Raw genomic sequence first — 18,925 nt, forward strand, 5'->3', positions numbered from 1 at the left:
ACAAATTTTAGGATAGTTCTTTCCTGTTTTTGTGGAAAATACTTTGACATATTTTTCCTTTCTTTTTTCTTCTTCCATTATTATTTTTATTAAAATTTATTGGGGAATTTTGATAAGGATTGCATTGAATCTGTAGATCGCTGTGGGTAGTAAGGATGTTTTCACAATATTGTTCGAATCCAAGAACGTAGGATAGCTTTCCATTTATTTGTGTGTTTATCAATGTCTTGCAGCTTTCAATACATAGATCTTACATCTATTTCATGAAATTTCAGTGAAATTTATTCATTTGATTGTTTTCCATGCTATTTAAATGAGATTACTTTCAATTTTCTTTGAGATGGTTTGTTGTTAGTGTATAGAAATGCAACTGATGTATGTATGTGGATTTTGTACCCTGCAAATTTACTAAAATTATTTATTCTAACAGTTTTTTTAGTGTAGTCATGAGGGTTTTTATATATAAGATCATGTTACCTGCACACACAGATAACTTTACTTCTTCCTTTCCAATTTGTATGCCTTTGTTTTCTTTTCCTTGCCTAATTGCTCTGGTTAGGACTGCCAGTATTATGTTGAATAGAAATGGCACGAGTGGGCCTGTCTTATTCCTGATGTTAGAAGAAAGGATTTTAGCTTTTCCCATTATATTGACTATAATGTTAGCTTTTCCCATTATATTGAGTATAATGTTAGCTTTTCCCATTATATTGAGTGTAATGTTAGCTGTGGGCTTGTCATATATGGCCTTTATTATGCTGAGGAACACTACTTCTATACCAAAATTTTTGAGCAGTTTTATAATGAAAGAATTTTGTATTTTGTCAAATGTTTTTTCTGCATGAGATGATTATAGGATCTTTTTCTTTCATTTTATTAAAATGATATATCACACTGATTGATTTGAGTTTGTTGAACCATCCTTGCATCCCTGGAATAAATCCCACTTGATTGTGGTGTATGATCCTTTGTGCTGTTGAATTTGGTTTGCTAATATTTTATTGAGGAATTTTGCATCTATATTCTTAAGGGATATTGGTCCGCAACTTTCTTTTCTTGAAATATTCTTATCTGTCTTTGGTATCAAGGTAATGCTCTCCTCATAAAATGAGTTTGAAAGTATTCTCTCTTCTTCAATGTTTTGGAAGCGTTTGAGAAGGATTGGTATTAATTCTTCGTTAATGTTTGATAGAATTCACCAGAGAAACCATCTGCTCCTGAGGTTTTCTGTATTGAGAGATTGATTACTGATTCAGTCTTTTCACTAGTAATCTGTTCAGATTTTCTATATTTTATGATTCAGTCTTGGTAGGTAGTATATTTCTAAGAATTTATCTATTTCTTCTAGGTTATCTAAATTATCGGTATATAATTGTTCCTAGTAGCTGCTCAGGAGCCTATGTATTTTTGTGGTATCAGTTGTAATGTCTCATTTTTCATGTATAATTTCATTTTATTTCAGTCCTCATTCTTCCTGGTGAGTTTATTTAGCTAAAGGTTTATCATTTTTTAAGTCTTTTTGAAAACTAGCTCTTAGTTTCTTTCATTTTTCTATTTTTCTGGTCTCTATTTCATTTATTTCTGTGCTGCTTTTTGTTATTTCCTTCCTTCTGCAAACTTTGGGCTTCATTTATCCATTTTCTAATTCTTTGGGGTGTATGTAGTGTGAGGTTGTTTTTTTTGAGAGCTTTCTTGTTTCTTAATGTAAGTGGTATCATTATAAACTTCCTGCTTAAAACTGCTTTTGATGCCTCCCACAGGTTGTGATGTGTTGTGTTTCCATTTTAGTTTGTTTCAAGATAATTCTTGATTTTCCTGTTGATCAATTTTGACCTATTGGTTGTTCCGGAGCATGTTGTTTAATCGCCATATATTTGTGAATTTTCCAGTTTTCCTTCTGCTACTGATTTCTATTTTCATACTATTGTAGTCAGATAAGATACTTGGTATAATTTCATCAGTCTTCTTAAATTTGCTAAGACATATTTTGTGACCTATCATGTGATCGACCCTAGAAAATGTTCCATGTGCACTTGAGAAGAATATGTGTTCTGCTGCTGTTGGATGGAACGTCTGTATATGTCTGTTAGGTCCATTTAATCGAAAGTGTCATTCAGGTACATTATTTCCTTATGATTTTCTGTCTGGGTGATCCATCCATTGTTGAAAGTGGGGTATTGAATTCCCCTATTATTATTGCATTGCTTTCTATTTCTTCCTTCAGATCTATTAATAAATATTAATATATTTAAGTGCTTCAATATTTGATGCATATGTTTATAATTGTTATATGCTCCTGATGAATTAATCCCTTTATCATTATGTAATGACATTATTTCTCTTTTGCTACAGTTTTTTTACTTAAAGTCTATTTTGTCTGATATAATTATGGCTACACTAGACTCTTTTGGTTCCAATTTGCATGGAATACACTTTTCGTTCCCTTCCCTTTTGTTTCAACCTGTCTGTCATTAAAGTGTGAGTCAGTCTTTTTTAGGCAGCCTGTAGTTGGGTTTTGTTTTTTTATCCATTCAGCCACACTGTGTCTTTTAATTGGAGAACTTAAACCATTTACATTTAGAGTAATTATTGATAAGTAAGGACTTAAGATTGCCATTTTGTTAATTGCTTTGTGGTTAATTTGTTGTTCTGCAGTTCCTTTCTTCTTCTCTGTCTTTGTGCATTGATGAGTTTTTATAGTTCTTTGCTTTGATTCTTTGTATCATTTGTGTATGTGTTATGGGTACACCATGTGGTTAATTAACCATGTGCCTTTCATTATATATCTTATACTTACAATGATCCCTTTGTCTCCTGGCCAGTAAGGTTCTGCTGAGAAATCTGTTTGCAGCCTGATCGAGATTCTCTTGTATGTGATGAATATTTTTCTCTTTCTACTTACAAAATTTTCTATTTATGTTTGATTTTTGAGAACTTATTTATAATGTGTCTCAGTGAATACCTCGTTTTCTTGAATCTCTTTGGGGATCTTTGAGTTTCATGTACCTGGATGGCCATATCTCTCCCCAGAGTTGGGAAGCCTTCCGCTGTTACTGCTTTAAATAAATTTTATGTTCTTTTTCCTTCTCTTCTCTTTCTGAGATCCCCATAATATGGATATGCCTTTTCTCTATGGTGCCCCACAGTTCACTTAGGCTTTCTTCACTCTTTTTCCATTCTAATATCTTCATTCTCTTCTGACTCAGCTATCTGTTTTTAAGCTCACAGATTGTTTCTTCTGCCTGATTGAGCCTGCTGTTGAAGCTACCTATTGGATTTTTTTATTTCATTCATTGTATGCTTAAGCTCCAGAATTTCTGTCCTTTATTGTGATTTTCATTTCTTTGTTAAACTTCTCTTTTTAATTTCATTGAGTTGTCCATCTGTGTTCTCTTGAATTTCACTAAGCTTCCTTGAAATAATTATTTTAAATTATCTTTTCAATAACTCATAAATCTGCATTTCTTTGGGGTCTTTTTTGTTTTAATTACAGTGTTCCTTTGGTGGTGTCACGTTTCCTTGCTTTTTTGTGGTTTTGATGCGTTTGCATTGATGTCTGAGCACTTGATGTTGCAGTTGCCTTCAGTGGATAGTCTTTTACCTGGAGTTTGCTGCAAGGTTACCAGCTGAGTGGGGTGCGGGTCTTTGGTACTGAGAAGGCACAGCAGTGTAGTCTTTGTGCAGCTCCAGTGGCTGAGGTTGCCCTTGGCCAGACTGCAGGGGTTTCCTGTGGCCAAGACTTCGGAGACGGAGGGCCTATGTGTAGCAGAGGGAGGTAGGACTATTGGGGTCCTTGGAAGTGAAGGCTGCTGGGGTCTTTCTGTTCTTTTTTGCCCATGGGAGTAAGTTCTAACTGAAGGGATCCTTCGTGGCTCCTGGCCTGGCATCTGGCAGAGAGCAGTGCCGGAGCCAGGGTCCCAGGATTGGGCACATGCAGAACTACCACACTGCCTCAGTCCTGGGGAGCAGGTGCACTTGCTGTGGCTCTGGCACTGGTGTCTGCGGGTGGACACTTGTGCAGCTATCCCGTGGAACTGGAACAGAGTCACTGTAATGACTCTGGCCAGTGTGCAGAGACGCAGCAGTGGCTCATCGCTGAGATGACAGGGTGCAGGGTGGATTGAGGTCAGGGGCCAGGGTGCAAAAACAGCACAGCCTGAGGATGGTCCTCAAAGTCTCATGTCTGGCTCCAGCGGGGCAGTCGCAGGTCAGTAGCAACATGACCCCATTGTAATCTGTTAAATCTGCATGTCAGGACCTGGGCAGCTGGCCTTGAGCCGTGGCAGCACAGCCCAGCAATGATGAGTCAGAGTTGTCATCCGGCGCCGGGGTGGTTACGGTCAGGGCAGTGGCACCTTGACCCTTAACCACCCTGGCAGTGATGGGTAAGAGCTGCAACCTAGTTCCCGGTGAGCTGGGCTCGGCGCGGTGGACACTGCCCCGGGAATGGCGGAACATAGCCAGGATCTGGGCCCAGAGGTAGAGCACAGAGCACTGGCAGCTCCCACCCACACATGGTGGCAGGCTGTGGGCCCCGATCCCCAAGATCACAGCACATCCTTGACGGGGGCCCTCAGGGCAGGTGTCATGTCGCAACACTGCCAGGCTCTGGCTGTAGGCCCACCGTCGGGGTGATCTGGGCAGCTCCCTCAGCTGGGATCAGCATTGGTGAAGACTGCGGAAGACCTCTAGCAAGATGAGGCTCGCTGGGGTCCTCCTGGTCCCTCCTGGTACCAAGCTGCTCTTGGCTGGGGGATGGGGTGACACAGGTCACATGCTTCCTATACTTTTATGCAGCCTTTCTTAGTTTTTGAGCTCTGCAGGGTTGTTGCTGCTGCTGCTTAATCCAGAGCTTTCTCTGAGCCGTTTTCTTCAGTTTGGAGTTGTTCATTATGTTTGTTTTTTCATGGGAGAGATAAGCGTTGGGGCCTCACACTCCACTGTGTTGCTGATGTCACTCAGAATATTTCTATATAATTAATTGTGTCGGAAAATTAGAGAAGAATAAGAGAAATCATCTTTATGCCTCTTTTGAGCCTGAGCTTGGTTATTTTACCTAAGATCGTTTTGAAAAGTTCACGTACATACAAGTATCACTGTAATGTCCATTGTTAGCTAGGTTCTCTTGGCACCTTTGCATGTATGTCCTTGGGTGATTATAACTATAGCTAAGTCACTGACTTTTCAAGTATAACTTTCAAACCTCATCTTGCTTTAAACTCCATTGTGAATTTCCATGTGGAAACCGAAGTTGTTGAATCAGTGAAATCCTTGTGAACTCCCGGGTGGATTCAGTTACCTTTTTGAATACACTTTTTTCTATCTTTAAAGTTTTTGGTCTTGAGACACTATTCTGTTCAGCTCTGAAAAACTGAGTCACACAACTTCTAGGAATATAGTCATGTGCCACTTACCAATGGGGATAAATTCTGTGAAATGTGTTGTTAGGCTAGTTCATCCTTGTGCAAACATAGAGTGTACTTACTGAAGCCTACATGGTATAGCCCACTACTGTAACAACTGTATGTGCTGTACTTTTATGGCACTGGCAGTGCAGTGATTACTCCCAGCATCACCACAAACGTGTGAGTAACCTGTTGTACTTTGTTAGGACAGCGATGACGTCACTAGGCGATAGGATTTGTTCAACTCCATTGTAATCTTACGGTACATGTATGCAGTCTGTAATGCAGTCTGCATGTATGCAGTCTGTAATTGACCAAATGTAATTGACCAGAATGCTCTTAGGTTTCTCATACCGATGTGTCTTTTCTCTTACAACTTAGTGGCAGTAAAAGCTTAGGCTAGTTACTTTTACGTCTGTAAATCTGTTTTCTTATATATCAAATGAGAATAAACACACCCATTTCTTAGAGACATTATGAAGATTAAATGAATAATGTTGTGGGAAGCACCTTGCCCAGTGCTTAAAACATGCTAAGTATTTTATGTCAGTTCCAATTTAATTGGCGCTCGTATTGGTGAGTTGATTGAGTTAGCTTCTTCCACTGGGCTTTTTCCCTAACATAAGAAACATAAATGTTTCTTTCCTCTTGGAATGAATAATCTTTTAAACTCTAGGTTACGTTTCATTCTAAATCTTTAGCTAGGAAGTAAAAGAGATTTTGCTCTTTACATTGTACCACAACTGAACGAAATTAGCCTTATTACAAATCAACAAGTTTAACCTGAATTATTACATTGAACTATGTCATGGAGGATGATAAACATAATCATTCTCTTGCCACTTTGAATCCTTTGATGGAAAAAATAGAAAATAAATCATTTCTATGCCTAAGTAATTTTAATATATTTGAGCTAAGGGTCAAAGTTCAGAAAGGACCGTTTTTAGAACCTATAACAAATGAATATGAAAATAAAATTGGTGTTAATAGTACAAGATTCAAAGAAATGTCATTAGAGTGAACTTAGAGTAGGCAGAGCGCTGTCATGAAGACCCGAGGAGGGAGGATTACATTGGCAAATGGAAGCAAAACAAGAGAACGTGATGCGTTTCTATGAACACACGTAGGAGACAGCAGACTATATGCATGAAATAGCCAGCAGTGTTTGACTTGAGTCAAAAGACAGGCATGAGAAAAATAACTTGTAGTATTCACTAAAGAGAAGGGGTGCTAGAAGCAAGAGATTACGGGAATAACCAAGGAAATTAATGGTGAAGGCTTGGATTTATGTCTTAAAGAAGTATATTTCACAGGATGAGTTGAGCGATTTCCTGTGGGATAACCTCTGAAGGATTTTTTAAAGGTTTTTGTTTCTTTTTGCTGCCATGTCCAACCCACTAAGAGAGGCTCACCTTTTCTCTACCTCATACTCCAGTGGAGAGCAGTACTTGGCGATCATACATGTGTAAATGCCTGCTCCGTTTGGGGACATGTTTCTCCCCTTACTAATATTAATTACAATATGAGTAATACAGTAAAATCCTTCCAGAATGGAATTGTCTATGATGAAGTACAGGTAACCCCCATATAACACGGTTGTTCGGTTCCTTAAAAATGCCATGTTATGCGAATCTATGTTATACGAAATAAAGAACTAGTATAAAAAAACAGGGTTGGGTTCCAAAAATTTAAAAATATACTATATGAAAGCAATTTTCACCAAAAGTATAACATATTAATATGTATTAAATAATGTTTTCTTCGTCATCACTACTAAGCACCATTAACCGAGGGCGTTTTCTTTTTGACACGATATCTTCATCCTCTAACCTTAATACTTCCCAAACAAAATGGTTTTAAAATTCTAATTTTAAAATTCTGCAGTCAAATCTGATACGACATCCACACTCAAATGAAAAATTTCAACTGAGGTATCTTTTGCTCTTAAAAGCTATTAAGATTTCCCTAATTTCGAGTGATATATTTTTTTCTCTTAAAAGCTCTTACTACGCTCCGTGCCTTTCACGGATTTCTCTAATTCTCAAACTGTGTTAGAGTGAAACTGTGTTCTAGGATGCCGTATAGTATGAGGTTTTCCCCAATTCTCCAACCACGTTGGAGCAAAACCATGTTATAGAAGTGCCGTGTTACACGGGGGTTACCTGCATGTAGTATGGCATGATGGATAGACTGGCATCTTCCCATTGTTTCCAGTCTGGCCTTTATAATGCTATCAAGCGTACTCTTATTCCAGGGTAACCTCCACAAACCATTCCAAAATCAAACACATTTTTCGTGTAATCTGCCTTTTGGATACCTCTATATTTATCTCATTGATGAAAATGTTAAAAGTGAAACTGAATGAATGAGTTTCTTGAAAATGGGAACATACAAGAAAAGGATCGGAAGATCTTAGATGATAATAGCTTATTGAATAAAGGCATAAAGCAGTGCTCTCAGAGCAAGGAGGAGTGTTCATAAATATGAGAGACGTGAACTTCAAAAAAGCTAATGTTAGAAGGATGATTTTTGTTTAATCCATCAGGAATGCAAAGATACTAAAACCAAAGTTTTTGAAGTAGGATACAGTTGTCAGTAGGCTACCATTCTCGTAAACGATATATTTGTTTTGCTAAAATTTTTCAATCATCAATGAAGTAACAGGCTTGTACTATTCTCTTTTACCAACTGATAAGGAAATTTAGAATTTCTTATATTACCAATACTAAAACAATTTGTAATCATTGACAGTTTTTCAGAATTGAATCTTGATACATATTAAAATTAATTTGCTGTTTTTACTAGAGAAAGACAAATATTGATTAAATAAAATGGTTTTCATCTATATGGCATTGTGTGTGAAAACTTACTTAGCAGGACTCCAAACTGAAATTAAGAAATCAATCAAAAGTTGTTCAGCCACCTCAGAAAAGATACCTCTTTCCATATATGACTTATCATGCAGAAAATAAACTGCAGTTTTTCATCTGAATATCACTGTATGGTTTAGCTATATACAGTTCACTCTAAGAAGGATTAAAGACAGAATCGTTTTTCATTTTCAGTCTTTTCAGTCACTTAGATAGAAACTAATCTGCTAATCTACTAATTTGATTTTTTTCCCCAAACATAGTGCCTGCTCTTGTTTCAAGATTTAAACAAATCAGGCTTTCTCAGAACCCTGAAGAACTAACAGTTCTTACAAGTTTCTGGGTAGTTCCACTTCCCATTTATCAGAGACTGGTGTGAGGACAGTTTTCCTTTTTCATCCTCTTTAGAATATTTGTAGAATAATTGACCAAAAAAAGGGGCAAGCAGGGGCAGCCGAAGAAAAGAGGACTTGAGTTCTGGTTCCCACGAGTACTTTTCCTTCTATCTCGCTCCTGGCCTGGCTGCTACAAAGGTCTGAGAGGTGAACCTGTGATAGCACTGTCGGCACCATGCTTTCGGCATGGGATGAATTAAATGGACTGCGCGTGCTCATCACCACTTATGATTGCGTCTGTGAAACATTTTCACTGCTCTAAACAGGTGACCCATTAATGATCTTTTTTTTTAATTAAATTTATTGAGGTGATAATGGTAAAATTACATAGTTTTCAAGTTTACAATTCTGTAATACATCATCTATATATCACATTGTTTGCTCGCCACCCAGAGTCGGTTCTCCTTCCATCATCTTATATATTTTTAAAACTGAAAAGGACCATATATAACAACTGTTGTAGTACTTCCAAAAGTGTAGGATGGGTGCTGCCTGTAGTTTATGAGGTAGTTTTAGGTAGTACAGGATCAAATATCTTGATCTTGGCATTCATATCTCTGCACCACTACTGCATAATCACCCTGAGTGACACAAAGGCTAGGAAGGGGGAAAAGGGAAGAGAGATAAGACAAGGAAAAGGTAAGGCAGAGGAAGAAGATAAACAGGACAGGAAATCACCTAGATCTAAGGCAGAGGTGTTTCACTCCCAAGAAACCCGTGAGACAGAGACAGACAGATAGACAGACAGAGACAGAGAGAGAAAGACACAGAGGGACAGAAACAGAATGCATCCAGGGGAAAGGGATGTCATTAATGATCTTTTGAAACATAAACCTGATTTATAAGTGGGGACCTATATGAACATAATAATAATAATGCCTGGCTTTGCATGGAACATACAGTTTATAAAGCAATTTACCTGTATTCTTATTAAAACCTTACATTAAACCTAGGAGATAGGCAGGGATTATCATTACCATTTTGTTCTTAAGAAAAAACCAACCTGAAGAACAAAATGGTAATGATAATCCCTGCCTACACTTTAATTGGAAAAAGAAAAGACGGACTTTGCAACAGTTTAAGTCACTTGTAAAAGCTCTCCACTTGGTTGTCAGGCGGCCTGGATTCGAGTCCCAGCTCTGGGTCTCATTAATTGTGTGATGTCACGCACGTTCCTCATCCGTTTTCTCATCTGCAAAATTATGTAATATCTACTTGACATGGTTATTTCAGTACTCATTAAGTTGACTCTATCGTTTTTTTATAAAAATCCAAAACTATGTGGCATAGATCTTACTCAGTAATCTCCAAAGACACTGAATTCTCTGTAGATGGTATTTGAAATGATACCCACCGGTTTTCACATTACACACAATAGGTTTTTTGTTTTGTTTCCTCGTTTCTCTTATTCTCTCTCTGTGCCGTGTAGAATTACATCTCAGAAAGCAACCCTATTTTAGGCAAGGAATATATACTATTTTGATTTAAAAGAAGCCCTTTAAATACTAATACTTTTTGTAAAATGGCTAAAATATATTGAGAGCCATCTTTTGTCTGAATGATTTCAGTGGGCTGCATTGTTTCAAAACTGGAAGAAAAATTTTACTTGTTATAGATTGTTCAGATTACACCAGTCCTTAGACATTCTCTAGAAATCGCCCTTTGTTTAATTCAGTCTTTCTATTCCTATTAAATGGTGCAATTTTCTTCTCTATACCTTTGCTGCCTCCCTTTGCTCACTGCCATGCTTTACCATCTGTAGCATTCTCATCACTGTTTTTTTCATCACATAATACAAGTGGTTCTGCAGGACAGGCCATAAATTACTCATTTCTTTCTGAACTTCATCAGAAGGTGTTTTTGGTTGAACCACGGTGCCTGAACAGTGGGGTTTATTGAAACTTGAAATTAGGATTAATTAGACGTAACAGATGTTGTTGAACAGGTGAGGTACGTGTGTCAGGAGCTGTGGTGGGCCCTGGACCTGTGGAATCTGCCATCCAGGAGCCCCTCCTCTACTGCGGAGCCCGTCGAGCAAAGCGTAGTAATACTGAGGCAGAGACCAAGGAAAGCTGAAATATGAAAATGTCTTCACTGAGAGTTATAGCAAATTGTAGTTACATGTTATTCGAGTTTTACTGATAATAGGTAAAGTATAACATAACCTTTAGGAAAACAAGTATTTAGTCAAATAACTATTATTTGACTAAATTAACGAATGGCATTAAATTTACCTGACTGGCTCTCGATTTTCTTTTCTATTCCCAGGAAACTTGACTCTCTCTCACCTGCAGTGGTTTGAAAATGTTACAGTCCCAAATGCTGGCCCCCCCAGTCTCCTCACAAGCTGTTTCTTGCCCTCTGTTAATTCCTAATGTTTGCTTTCTTCCAGCAGCACCCACTTTAACTAGTTCCTTACTTAAAAGAGACCTGCCAGGTTCCTTCAGAATGAAAACCGTGAGCTGTACTTCTTTCTCCTCAAAGTCCAGCTCTGATTTCTTCACAAGTATGAAAGGGTTTTCTTACCCACGAAATGACAAACTCCTCTGGCTTTCCCTCTCCTGCATCACTACTGGCTTGCACTGAGGTATTCCTCCTGCCACCCTCTAGGAGCTAGGCACTTCGCAGTTGTTTGCTGGTTTAAACAAACAGCTTTGTTCCTCTCTTCTCAAAGCTTTAAAACCAATTTAACTGCATTTGAACATTTACACAGTAGCTGCTTACATCACTACTGCTGTGCCTTTTGTTCTCCCCTACCCATTCTTCTGAGCTTTCAAGCCTGTCAAAGGCCATTTTATATTCATGGGGTTCATTTACACATGCATTCAAGTTCTACTTTGTCATTTAGTGCTTCTTAGGTGTGCTGACTAGTCAACCAGTTGTACTCAGATTTCCTCTGCTGTTTTTTCTTTTTTTTTTCCTGTGGTCTTTGTCATCATTGTGTCTCTATTTCCATATTCTCTAAGGAATCAGTTGACTGAATAGTAGCTGATCTAAGTTTTATCTGGTTTTAGACTTAATGATTCTGTTCTTTTTCAAGAATTTATCAAGCATTTGTCTTGATAGGAGTGATTAATTAAAGTAACATCAAAATAAATGTTTCCAAAGAAGTAAGCAGTTTCCAAATCTCCTCTTCCAATCTTAAGTCTATCAAAAAATCTTTGAGGTATTGAGAAAATTATTTCAGAATCTCTAGTTTTCAAATACTGTAATGTGCAAAATGTAGGGTCACGGACTTAACTGTAGTCATGGTTGCACCCCAGGAGATGTTCACAAGTTGTACATCTCATAGGCACCTTAAACATGGGTTGGAATAGTTAAACTTGAAGTTATTAATCATGTTTGCGTTAAGAAAGTCACTTAGCTGTTTTCCTAGTTGTTGTTCATGTTTTTATACAGCCAATTAGCTCGTCCTGGGGGTGGGAGCTGACTCTCAGGTTGTTAAGAGGAGATGAGGCTGCCCACTTCTCAGTGCTCCTGAGAACAGTAACACGCACTGCTTCTGTCAGGTTGACCTCCTCGGACATGATAGTCCATAATGCAGGAACCTTTCCGGATCATCAGTCCTGCCTGCTAGTGGCCTAATACAGCCGGTTTTACATTTAGATATGGTGAGCTTTTGTCTATGACTAAACAAAACAAATATTCCTTTTCTACCTTTCAGACTCATCAAAATTAGGCTTACAAATCTTAAAGCACGTTCTTTATTCCCTATACTTAAGACTATTGGTAACCTGGCAAAGTGGGATTATTCTGAACTTTCACTTTTAAAAACTGTACATTTTTAATTATCTTAAATGAATCTTAGCCTTTTAGTCAAGGCCAGTCACATGGGTAAACATCTGCTTATAAGGTTTAAGAAAACACCCTTTTATAATCATAACTACTTTATTTTCTTTCTGATAGACACAGTACATGCTACATCCTGGAAGAGCAACTATATTCTGCAGTTTGATTATGGAAGCAAGGCTTTGGGACATCTTGTTCTGCATGAGACTTTTGTGTTTTTTTTAAGTTATCTAATCCCTGAAAAGGATATTGTGTTAGAAGTTGATTTAAAGCTGAGGCAGCCTTCAGGAATGAGTCAATGGGTAGAAGAACTGTACATTTAAGGGAATAAAACTGTGATTGCTTGTTTGAAACCGTGATTTCAAACTGTCCTGCAAGTTTTTTTTTCGTGTGTCATGTTCTGTTGCAGCATCAGAGTTTGGTCCATTTGCCAAAGCTATTTCCCCATCTAGCCCAAGAAAAGGAGTATTTTCCACAAACTAGGCTTAACATTTGCTTCTACTCTGCATTTTAATTTTGATTTTTTTCCCCATTAAATCTACAGCTTTTATTTAAATCAAGGCTGTCGTAGGGATATCTTTTCTTGCTCTTATATTGTCTAAATAACAGTGAATCATTAACATTCTTCAAGAAGTTAAATAACATGGTGACGAAAGGAATTCATTGGTAAAGAATTCTTTTAAATGCATTTCTTAAAGGGAATTTAAAGGTGCACATTATTTATTGAAAAATATGCCAAATTACTAAATATTTGTTATAACTAAGTAGAGAAAAACTTACTTAGATTTGTAAGCCCATTTAAGAAATAATTTGGCTTTAAGGTTTCTTTGTTAGGTAGTTAATTCTTTTTTTTATGAGAAACTAACCTTGAAAATAAATCTTTGCATGTGTGCCCAAGAAAACTAATAAAAGGGAACATCTAACAATAATAGGCATTGTATCTAAAATAAACTTAATAAGCTGTTCTTTAACTCTTCGTATCCATTTTATGTAATTTTTTGCTGGAATCTGATCAGCAATAACAGCATTTCTTGAAGTAAACTTATTCCCACTTGTTCCTGTTTCCCCCCAGATAATGGATTCATACCTGGTTCATGTCTAGAAGATGTGATGAAAGCCTTGGACCTTGTTTCAGATCCTGAGTAGTAAGTACATAGGAAGCGCTATTTAACCAATTCAAAAATTCTGTTGCATTTAAAACATTATACACATTTTTACCTTTATAAAAATCTAAACCTGCATATACAAAGCCTAACACTTTATATAAAGCCAAGACTTAGGAAGAAATGAGACCATCCGGTGTTATCACAGAGGCTTGACATTCTTAAAATGGGCTTTCTCTCCCACTCTGCACTTACCGTCCTGCTGTTTAAAAAGTGCTAAATGTGTGTGTGTGTGTGTGTGTGTGTGTCTTTTGTCAATAAACTGAATGTTTTTTCTCTGTGAGAATTTTGTTTTAATTCTCTACCTCTTTAGTAGCTTCAGTGAAAGTGGTGAGAGGTCTAACGTCTGTATTGCTAGTAGTCCTGCTTAAATAAGCTGCAGGCCGCTGATTTTGTCTTAAAAACATTTGATTAAAGATGTTGAACATATCAAAGTGATTCAGGTACAGTAGTACCTCAGTTTTCGAACATCTCCATTGACGAACATTTCGGTTTACAAATGCCATGAACCCGGAAGTAAATGCTTTGGTTTTCGAACACTCCTCTCAGAAGTCGAACATGTCACAAGGCTTCCATTGAGTGCAAGATCCTGAGGCCTAGCTATTGGCTGTTTTCGAATGTTTCAGAACTCAAACGGTCTTCTGGAACGGATTACATTCGAAAACCAAGGTACCACTGTACCGATCAGAAACCTTTGTAAGTGACCCAGAATATTACAGAATATAGCTTTTCAATATTGAAAGTATTGAAGTATTGCCTAACATTAATACTGTGTCATTGTCTTTGGTCCCAAAATATGAAAATACATATAAACATTTACAAACTAATCACATCTGAATTAGTATGTCTGAGTCTTACTACCTAGAGCTGTGATGTTATCCGTTCTTTACAGTTAGACATAATCGTTTCCAACTTGAAGAGAAATTCAGACAGTTGAACTAGTCAATAAATGGTATAATCGTAATTACCTGATTTCTTCTAAACTGATTTTGAGTGGAGACCATCTTGTTTTTGTTACACAAATTTGCAAAAGAGAATTGTACTCAGTTCATTTTACTTACTGACAATTCTTCAGACAGGAAGAAGGAGAAAGGGAAAGTTGAGTGTTTTTTTCAAATTGTTACATAGATAGCTATACATCGTCTACTTAATTTTCCTTGCTTCATCAGAAAACGTACGTTTAATTATAAAGTTAGTACAATTGAGTTAGATTGTTTTTCTAGAAGTAGCTGAAAGGTTAGACTCACTCTGTACTTTGGTCTAATCACATTTCTGATGGCCCACAAATTAACGACAAAATTTAGGGTTAATAAATTAGATGTGTTAAATATCTAATTTATTAGATAAGGTCCTTAGCTTAATTTGTTTCATGCCATAACCTCCTGGCCTCACTCAGACCTATTAAAATATCACATCCTTTGTATGTTTAATAAGGGATACTTAACTTGGTATTTATAGTTTGTATAATAACATGGAGAATGAAAATTTTCTTTTCAGAAAGTTTTCATTTTTAAAACTCTTCAAATTGCAGTCTGTTTTTCTCTGCCTTCTTTCTAGTCATACATAACACCTTTCACCAGCCTTCGCTACACCCAGATGGTAGCCGGCTATGCAAAGCACTGTTCACTTTGGGCTCCTGGAACAGTAAAGTATATACCACTTGCTGTAGTTCACTGTACTTTAGCTCTTTGAGAATTATCTCACCCCTTTCACCTTCAAGTTACATTGTCTAAGAATTTAAGCGTTTATTTGGTTCTTGAAAGTACGTTTTTATAAAGGAGATGTTTTTGATTATCTGATGTACCACTGCCTTCTGTTTGTTTTACTCCTTCAGCTTAAAATGAACACTGTTTTTAAGTTAAATGCCTCATCTGATTGTTAAATTTAGGCATACCTATGAAGCAAAGAGAGTTTGCCTTTGGGAGATAAGCCTGCATTTATAAGCCTAGGTTTTTAAATTACTTTACCTAATAAGGAAATATTCTGAAGTCATCATCATAATTTAAATTCTAAATAGTAACAGATTATTCTGGTTTAAAAATAACCAAGTTTTGGCAAATTAGATGTCATTCCTGTGTATTTGTCATTAAGAGGCTAAAAAGAACAGCTCTTTGGATTTTTGGCAGTCAGAGTGTTATAGTACCAGTAATTTAGTCATGAAAGAAGAAAAACAAGCTTTTTTTTTTCCTTTGGCATCCAGTATTTTTCTTTTTTTTTTCTCCCCACAGTATAAATATCATGAAGTATAAATTAGATCCAGAAGGATTAGGAATCATATTATTGGGTCCATTTCTACAAGAATTTTTTCCTGACCAGGTAACATAACATAGTTGAAGAAATCTATTTGTTGTTTTGTTCTGTGGGAATGACCATCTGTGATTGTTTCAGCATTTTTTCCTACTCATTAAAAATGTGCTAACATGTAGATATGCATTATCATGTGAATACTTTGCCATACAGAGAGGACAGAAGGACATGTGAGTTCCAGTCCAGAACAGACTCCAGGAGAGAGGAGTGGTGGAAGACAGTGTCTACACCGATACGTACACGTAATGACACTGTTTTTCTATAAGAAGGACAGAATTCAGAAGTATGGGGAGTCAAAAGGGAAAGATTCTATTTATCCACTTCCACTCCTATTTCCTTCCCTTTCCAGCTAACTAGTGTTAATAGATAGGTATGTATCTTTTTAGAACTTTCCAAATACTAGAGAGAAGGTAAAGGGGCCTGTATGTGGTGGGAGCTCCTACTAGTGAACCTGAGTTCCAGGGGAATTTTAGTTGAGTACAAGAAGAACCTTGGAATAGCTGTGCTGTTCGTTTTGGGACATGTCTTCCGCTGGGCTTCGATCGGAGCCCAGTAAGAAGACTCTGTGCTAGTGTCCTCTTGAGTTCCGTCTATGTCACTGGCAAGCCAGTTCTGTAGCCTACACCTGTCTTTTCTTTTGTGTTTCTTCTCTGAGGGGAACATTTACCATAAACCAAGTTATTTAGGTGTATCGTAATCATTTCACAGATATCAGCATAGTTTAAGTTAAAGTTCATTGTTTTAATAGAAATGCCAATGTCTGTTCCACCTCTATTATAAAAGAGATGTATTGTCAAGCAGAAAAATTGTAACAAAATGATAGAGGGACAATGTCAAGATAAAATTGTTAATTTGGTGTCTCAGATTTAAATTATCTTGAACAGAATAGACATATTATTAACATTTAACCTTGGGAATCAAAAAATGACTCATGTTTTCTAAACCAGTATCCATCTGTTATAGTTACTATGAGTAAAGAAAATGAGTGAGGGAAATTTCAAAAAGTAATTAAGAATATCATAATATAGCTATTAGACTTTTTAAATTTTTGGTGAATGCTTCATAAAAAATAGATTCTTTATTTCTGACATTATTAGCAAGACTTGTGGATTGTGATGTCCTATTTGGTCACACTCTCCAACTTCTAGGGTTTTTGAAAAGTTCTTTTTTGTAATCTAATACTGATTTAGATATCTTAATAAATGCTTAATAAACTTTAGCATTTAAAACTTTTTTGCGAAAACAATGTTAATTTTACTTTTAATTTATTTCAAGGATGCTGTCAGGACGTGTTATAGAAATACTGGTTTCTTAGTTATTAAGGAAATAACAAGATATTTGTTTTTAATTGTAGGAAGATATTGAAAAATGGCTGGGAAAGATAAAGGGAGCTAGTTACCAACTGTTTTGGAAATATATATCTTACATTTAGTTAATTCCATGATGCTGTTTACAATTATTCCAAGAACTTATTCAAGAAATTTTTTAATTTTAGTATTTTTTGAGGTAATTAAAGAAAATTCTAGTCCCCTTCTCTTTTACAGATGACATACTCTTCCATTGCATTATTCTGTTTGTTCTACCAAGTTCATCTCTTCCTGCTTGCTTATTTCCTGCTATTCTTCTGAACAAACTGCATCTGAACCTCACTGAGCTCGTTACCCCGGTGTACTTCATGCATTTTCTTCAACCAAAGTACATGATCCTGCCCTTGATTCCTTTTAGAGCAGTGGGTTCTCAAAGTGTGGTCTCCAAGAAACTTGTTAAAAATGCAGGTTCTCAGGCCCTCTTCAGACCTAAGAAATAAGAAGCTTTGGGGTGGGGCCCAGCAGTTGGTTTGCACAAGCCCTCTAGAGGATTCTGATGGGGCCAGAGTTTGAGACCAACTGCTTTAGCGGAAGACCTGTCACATTCACACCCTGTAAGAGCTCAGACCTCTCTGATCACAGTCATCACCACTGATGTCCTTTCTCTGTAGTCACAAAGTGTAAAATGACTCTATCACTCATTTTGCCCTTATTCGTATATTTCTTGGTACCTAACAGACCAATATAGTGACACTCAGTAAACAATCAACTAAGAATATATTAAGTGAAAAAACTTCGATCAGAAGGACAGCCAGGAAAATATTTAACTTCAATAGTCTTTACAAATGCTTAAAATGGGTGCTATGGAAGAGTATTTCTTTGCTATAAGGCAGAGGCAGAGGAGGGGGAAAAACCTGGGAATACTCATAAGCATCTCAAGGCAATTTGTTTATAATAAGAATAGCAGAAGCAGCTACTACCATGCCTTATAAATTAGGTAATATTTTTCTCCCCTTTCGTCAATGAGGAAACTGAGGAGTAGAGAATTTGAGAAACTGCTCATGGTCATACAGCTGGTAAGTGGCTGATTCAGGAGTCCAGCATAGGTCACCGAACCCAGAGACTAAGTACTGTCCCTCTGTGTTACACTGCCTTTTGATGTTTCAGTATGTGTTAATGACTGGACTAGAGAATATAAACTATATTCAATTATAGTAAATATTTATGTTGTAAGTTAAAGTATATTAACTCTGAAAATCAACAGCCAGATTATCTAAGTAACTAATTGCATTCACTCATGTACATAATTAAGGAAATGACTGAATAAATTACTGCTTTTTCTGTTTTTTGTGAAGTATTTTGAGTAGGATACAAAAATTATGACAGTTTGGATTTTAGTTGGGAATACAAGAATGAAAAGTTTAAAAAGTTAAAAATTTAAACAATCTTTCAAAATAACTGAAGAGATGATACAAAGTAGTGTATGATTTGTTCCTAAATTAATTTTTGAGACAATTGTTATTATTAAGATCCCAAATAGTGTGTGCAAGAGAAACTTTACAGAAAAAGCAAGGTTTGAACCAGGTCTTGAAAAGAGGGCGAGGGAAAGGCGTTTGAGAGAGGAGTAAAAACAGCCATGAATGTGCAAAGAGCCAACAACAAAACGTCTTTTCATGGGAAAATGAGTAA

The 18,925-nt window shown here is 36.7% G+C and overlaps 1 protein-coding gene across 3 annotated transcripts in view; it reads left to right on the top strand.

Moving 5' to 3' along the window:
- LOC308503148 (ubiquitin carboxyl-terminal hydrolase MINDY-3-like) overlaps nucleotides 1–18,925 on the top strand; it is an 82,504-nt gene that overhangs the window by 58,476 nt on the left and 5,103 nt on the right. For all 3 annotated transcript variants that reach the window (XM_081062200.1, XM_081062201.1, XM_081062202.1), the window contains 2 exons: nucleotides 13,532–13,604; nucleotides 15,851–15,938. In XM_081062200.1, coding sequence (XP_080918326.1) covers nucleotides 13,532–13,604; nucleotides 15,851–15,938 — 161 coding nt within the window. The remainder of the gene's footprint in view (nucleotides 1–13,531; nucleotides 13,605–15,850; nucleotides 15,939–18,925) is intronic.

Source organism: Rhinolophus hipposideros (assembly GCF_964194185.1).
Source record: "Rhinolophus hipposideros genome assembly, chromosome: 1".
NCBI classification, from domain to species: domain Eukaryota; kingdom Metazoa; phylum Chordata; class Mammalia; order Chiroptera; family Rhinolophidae; genus Rhinolophus; species Rhinolophus hipposideros.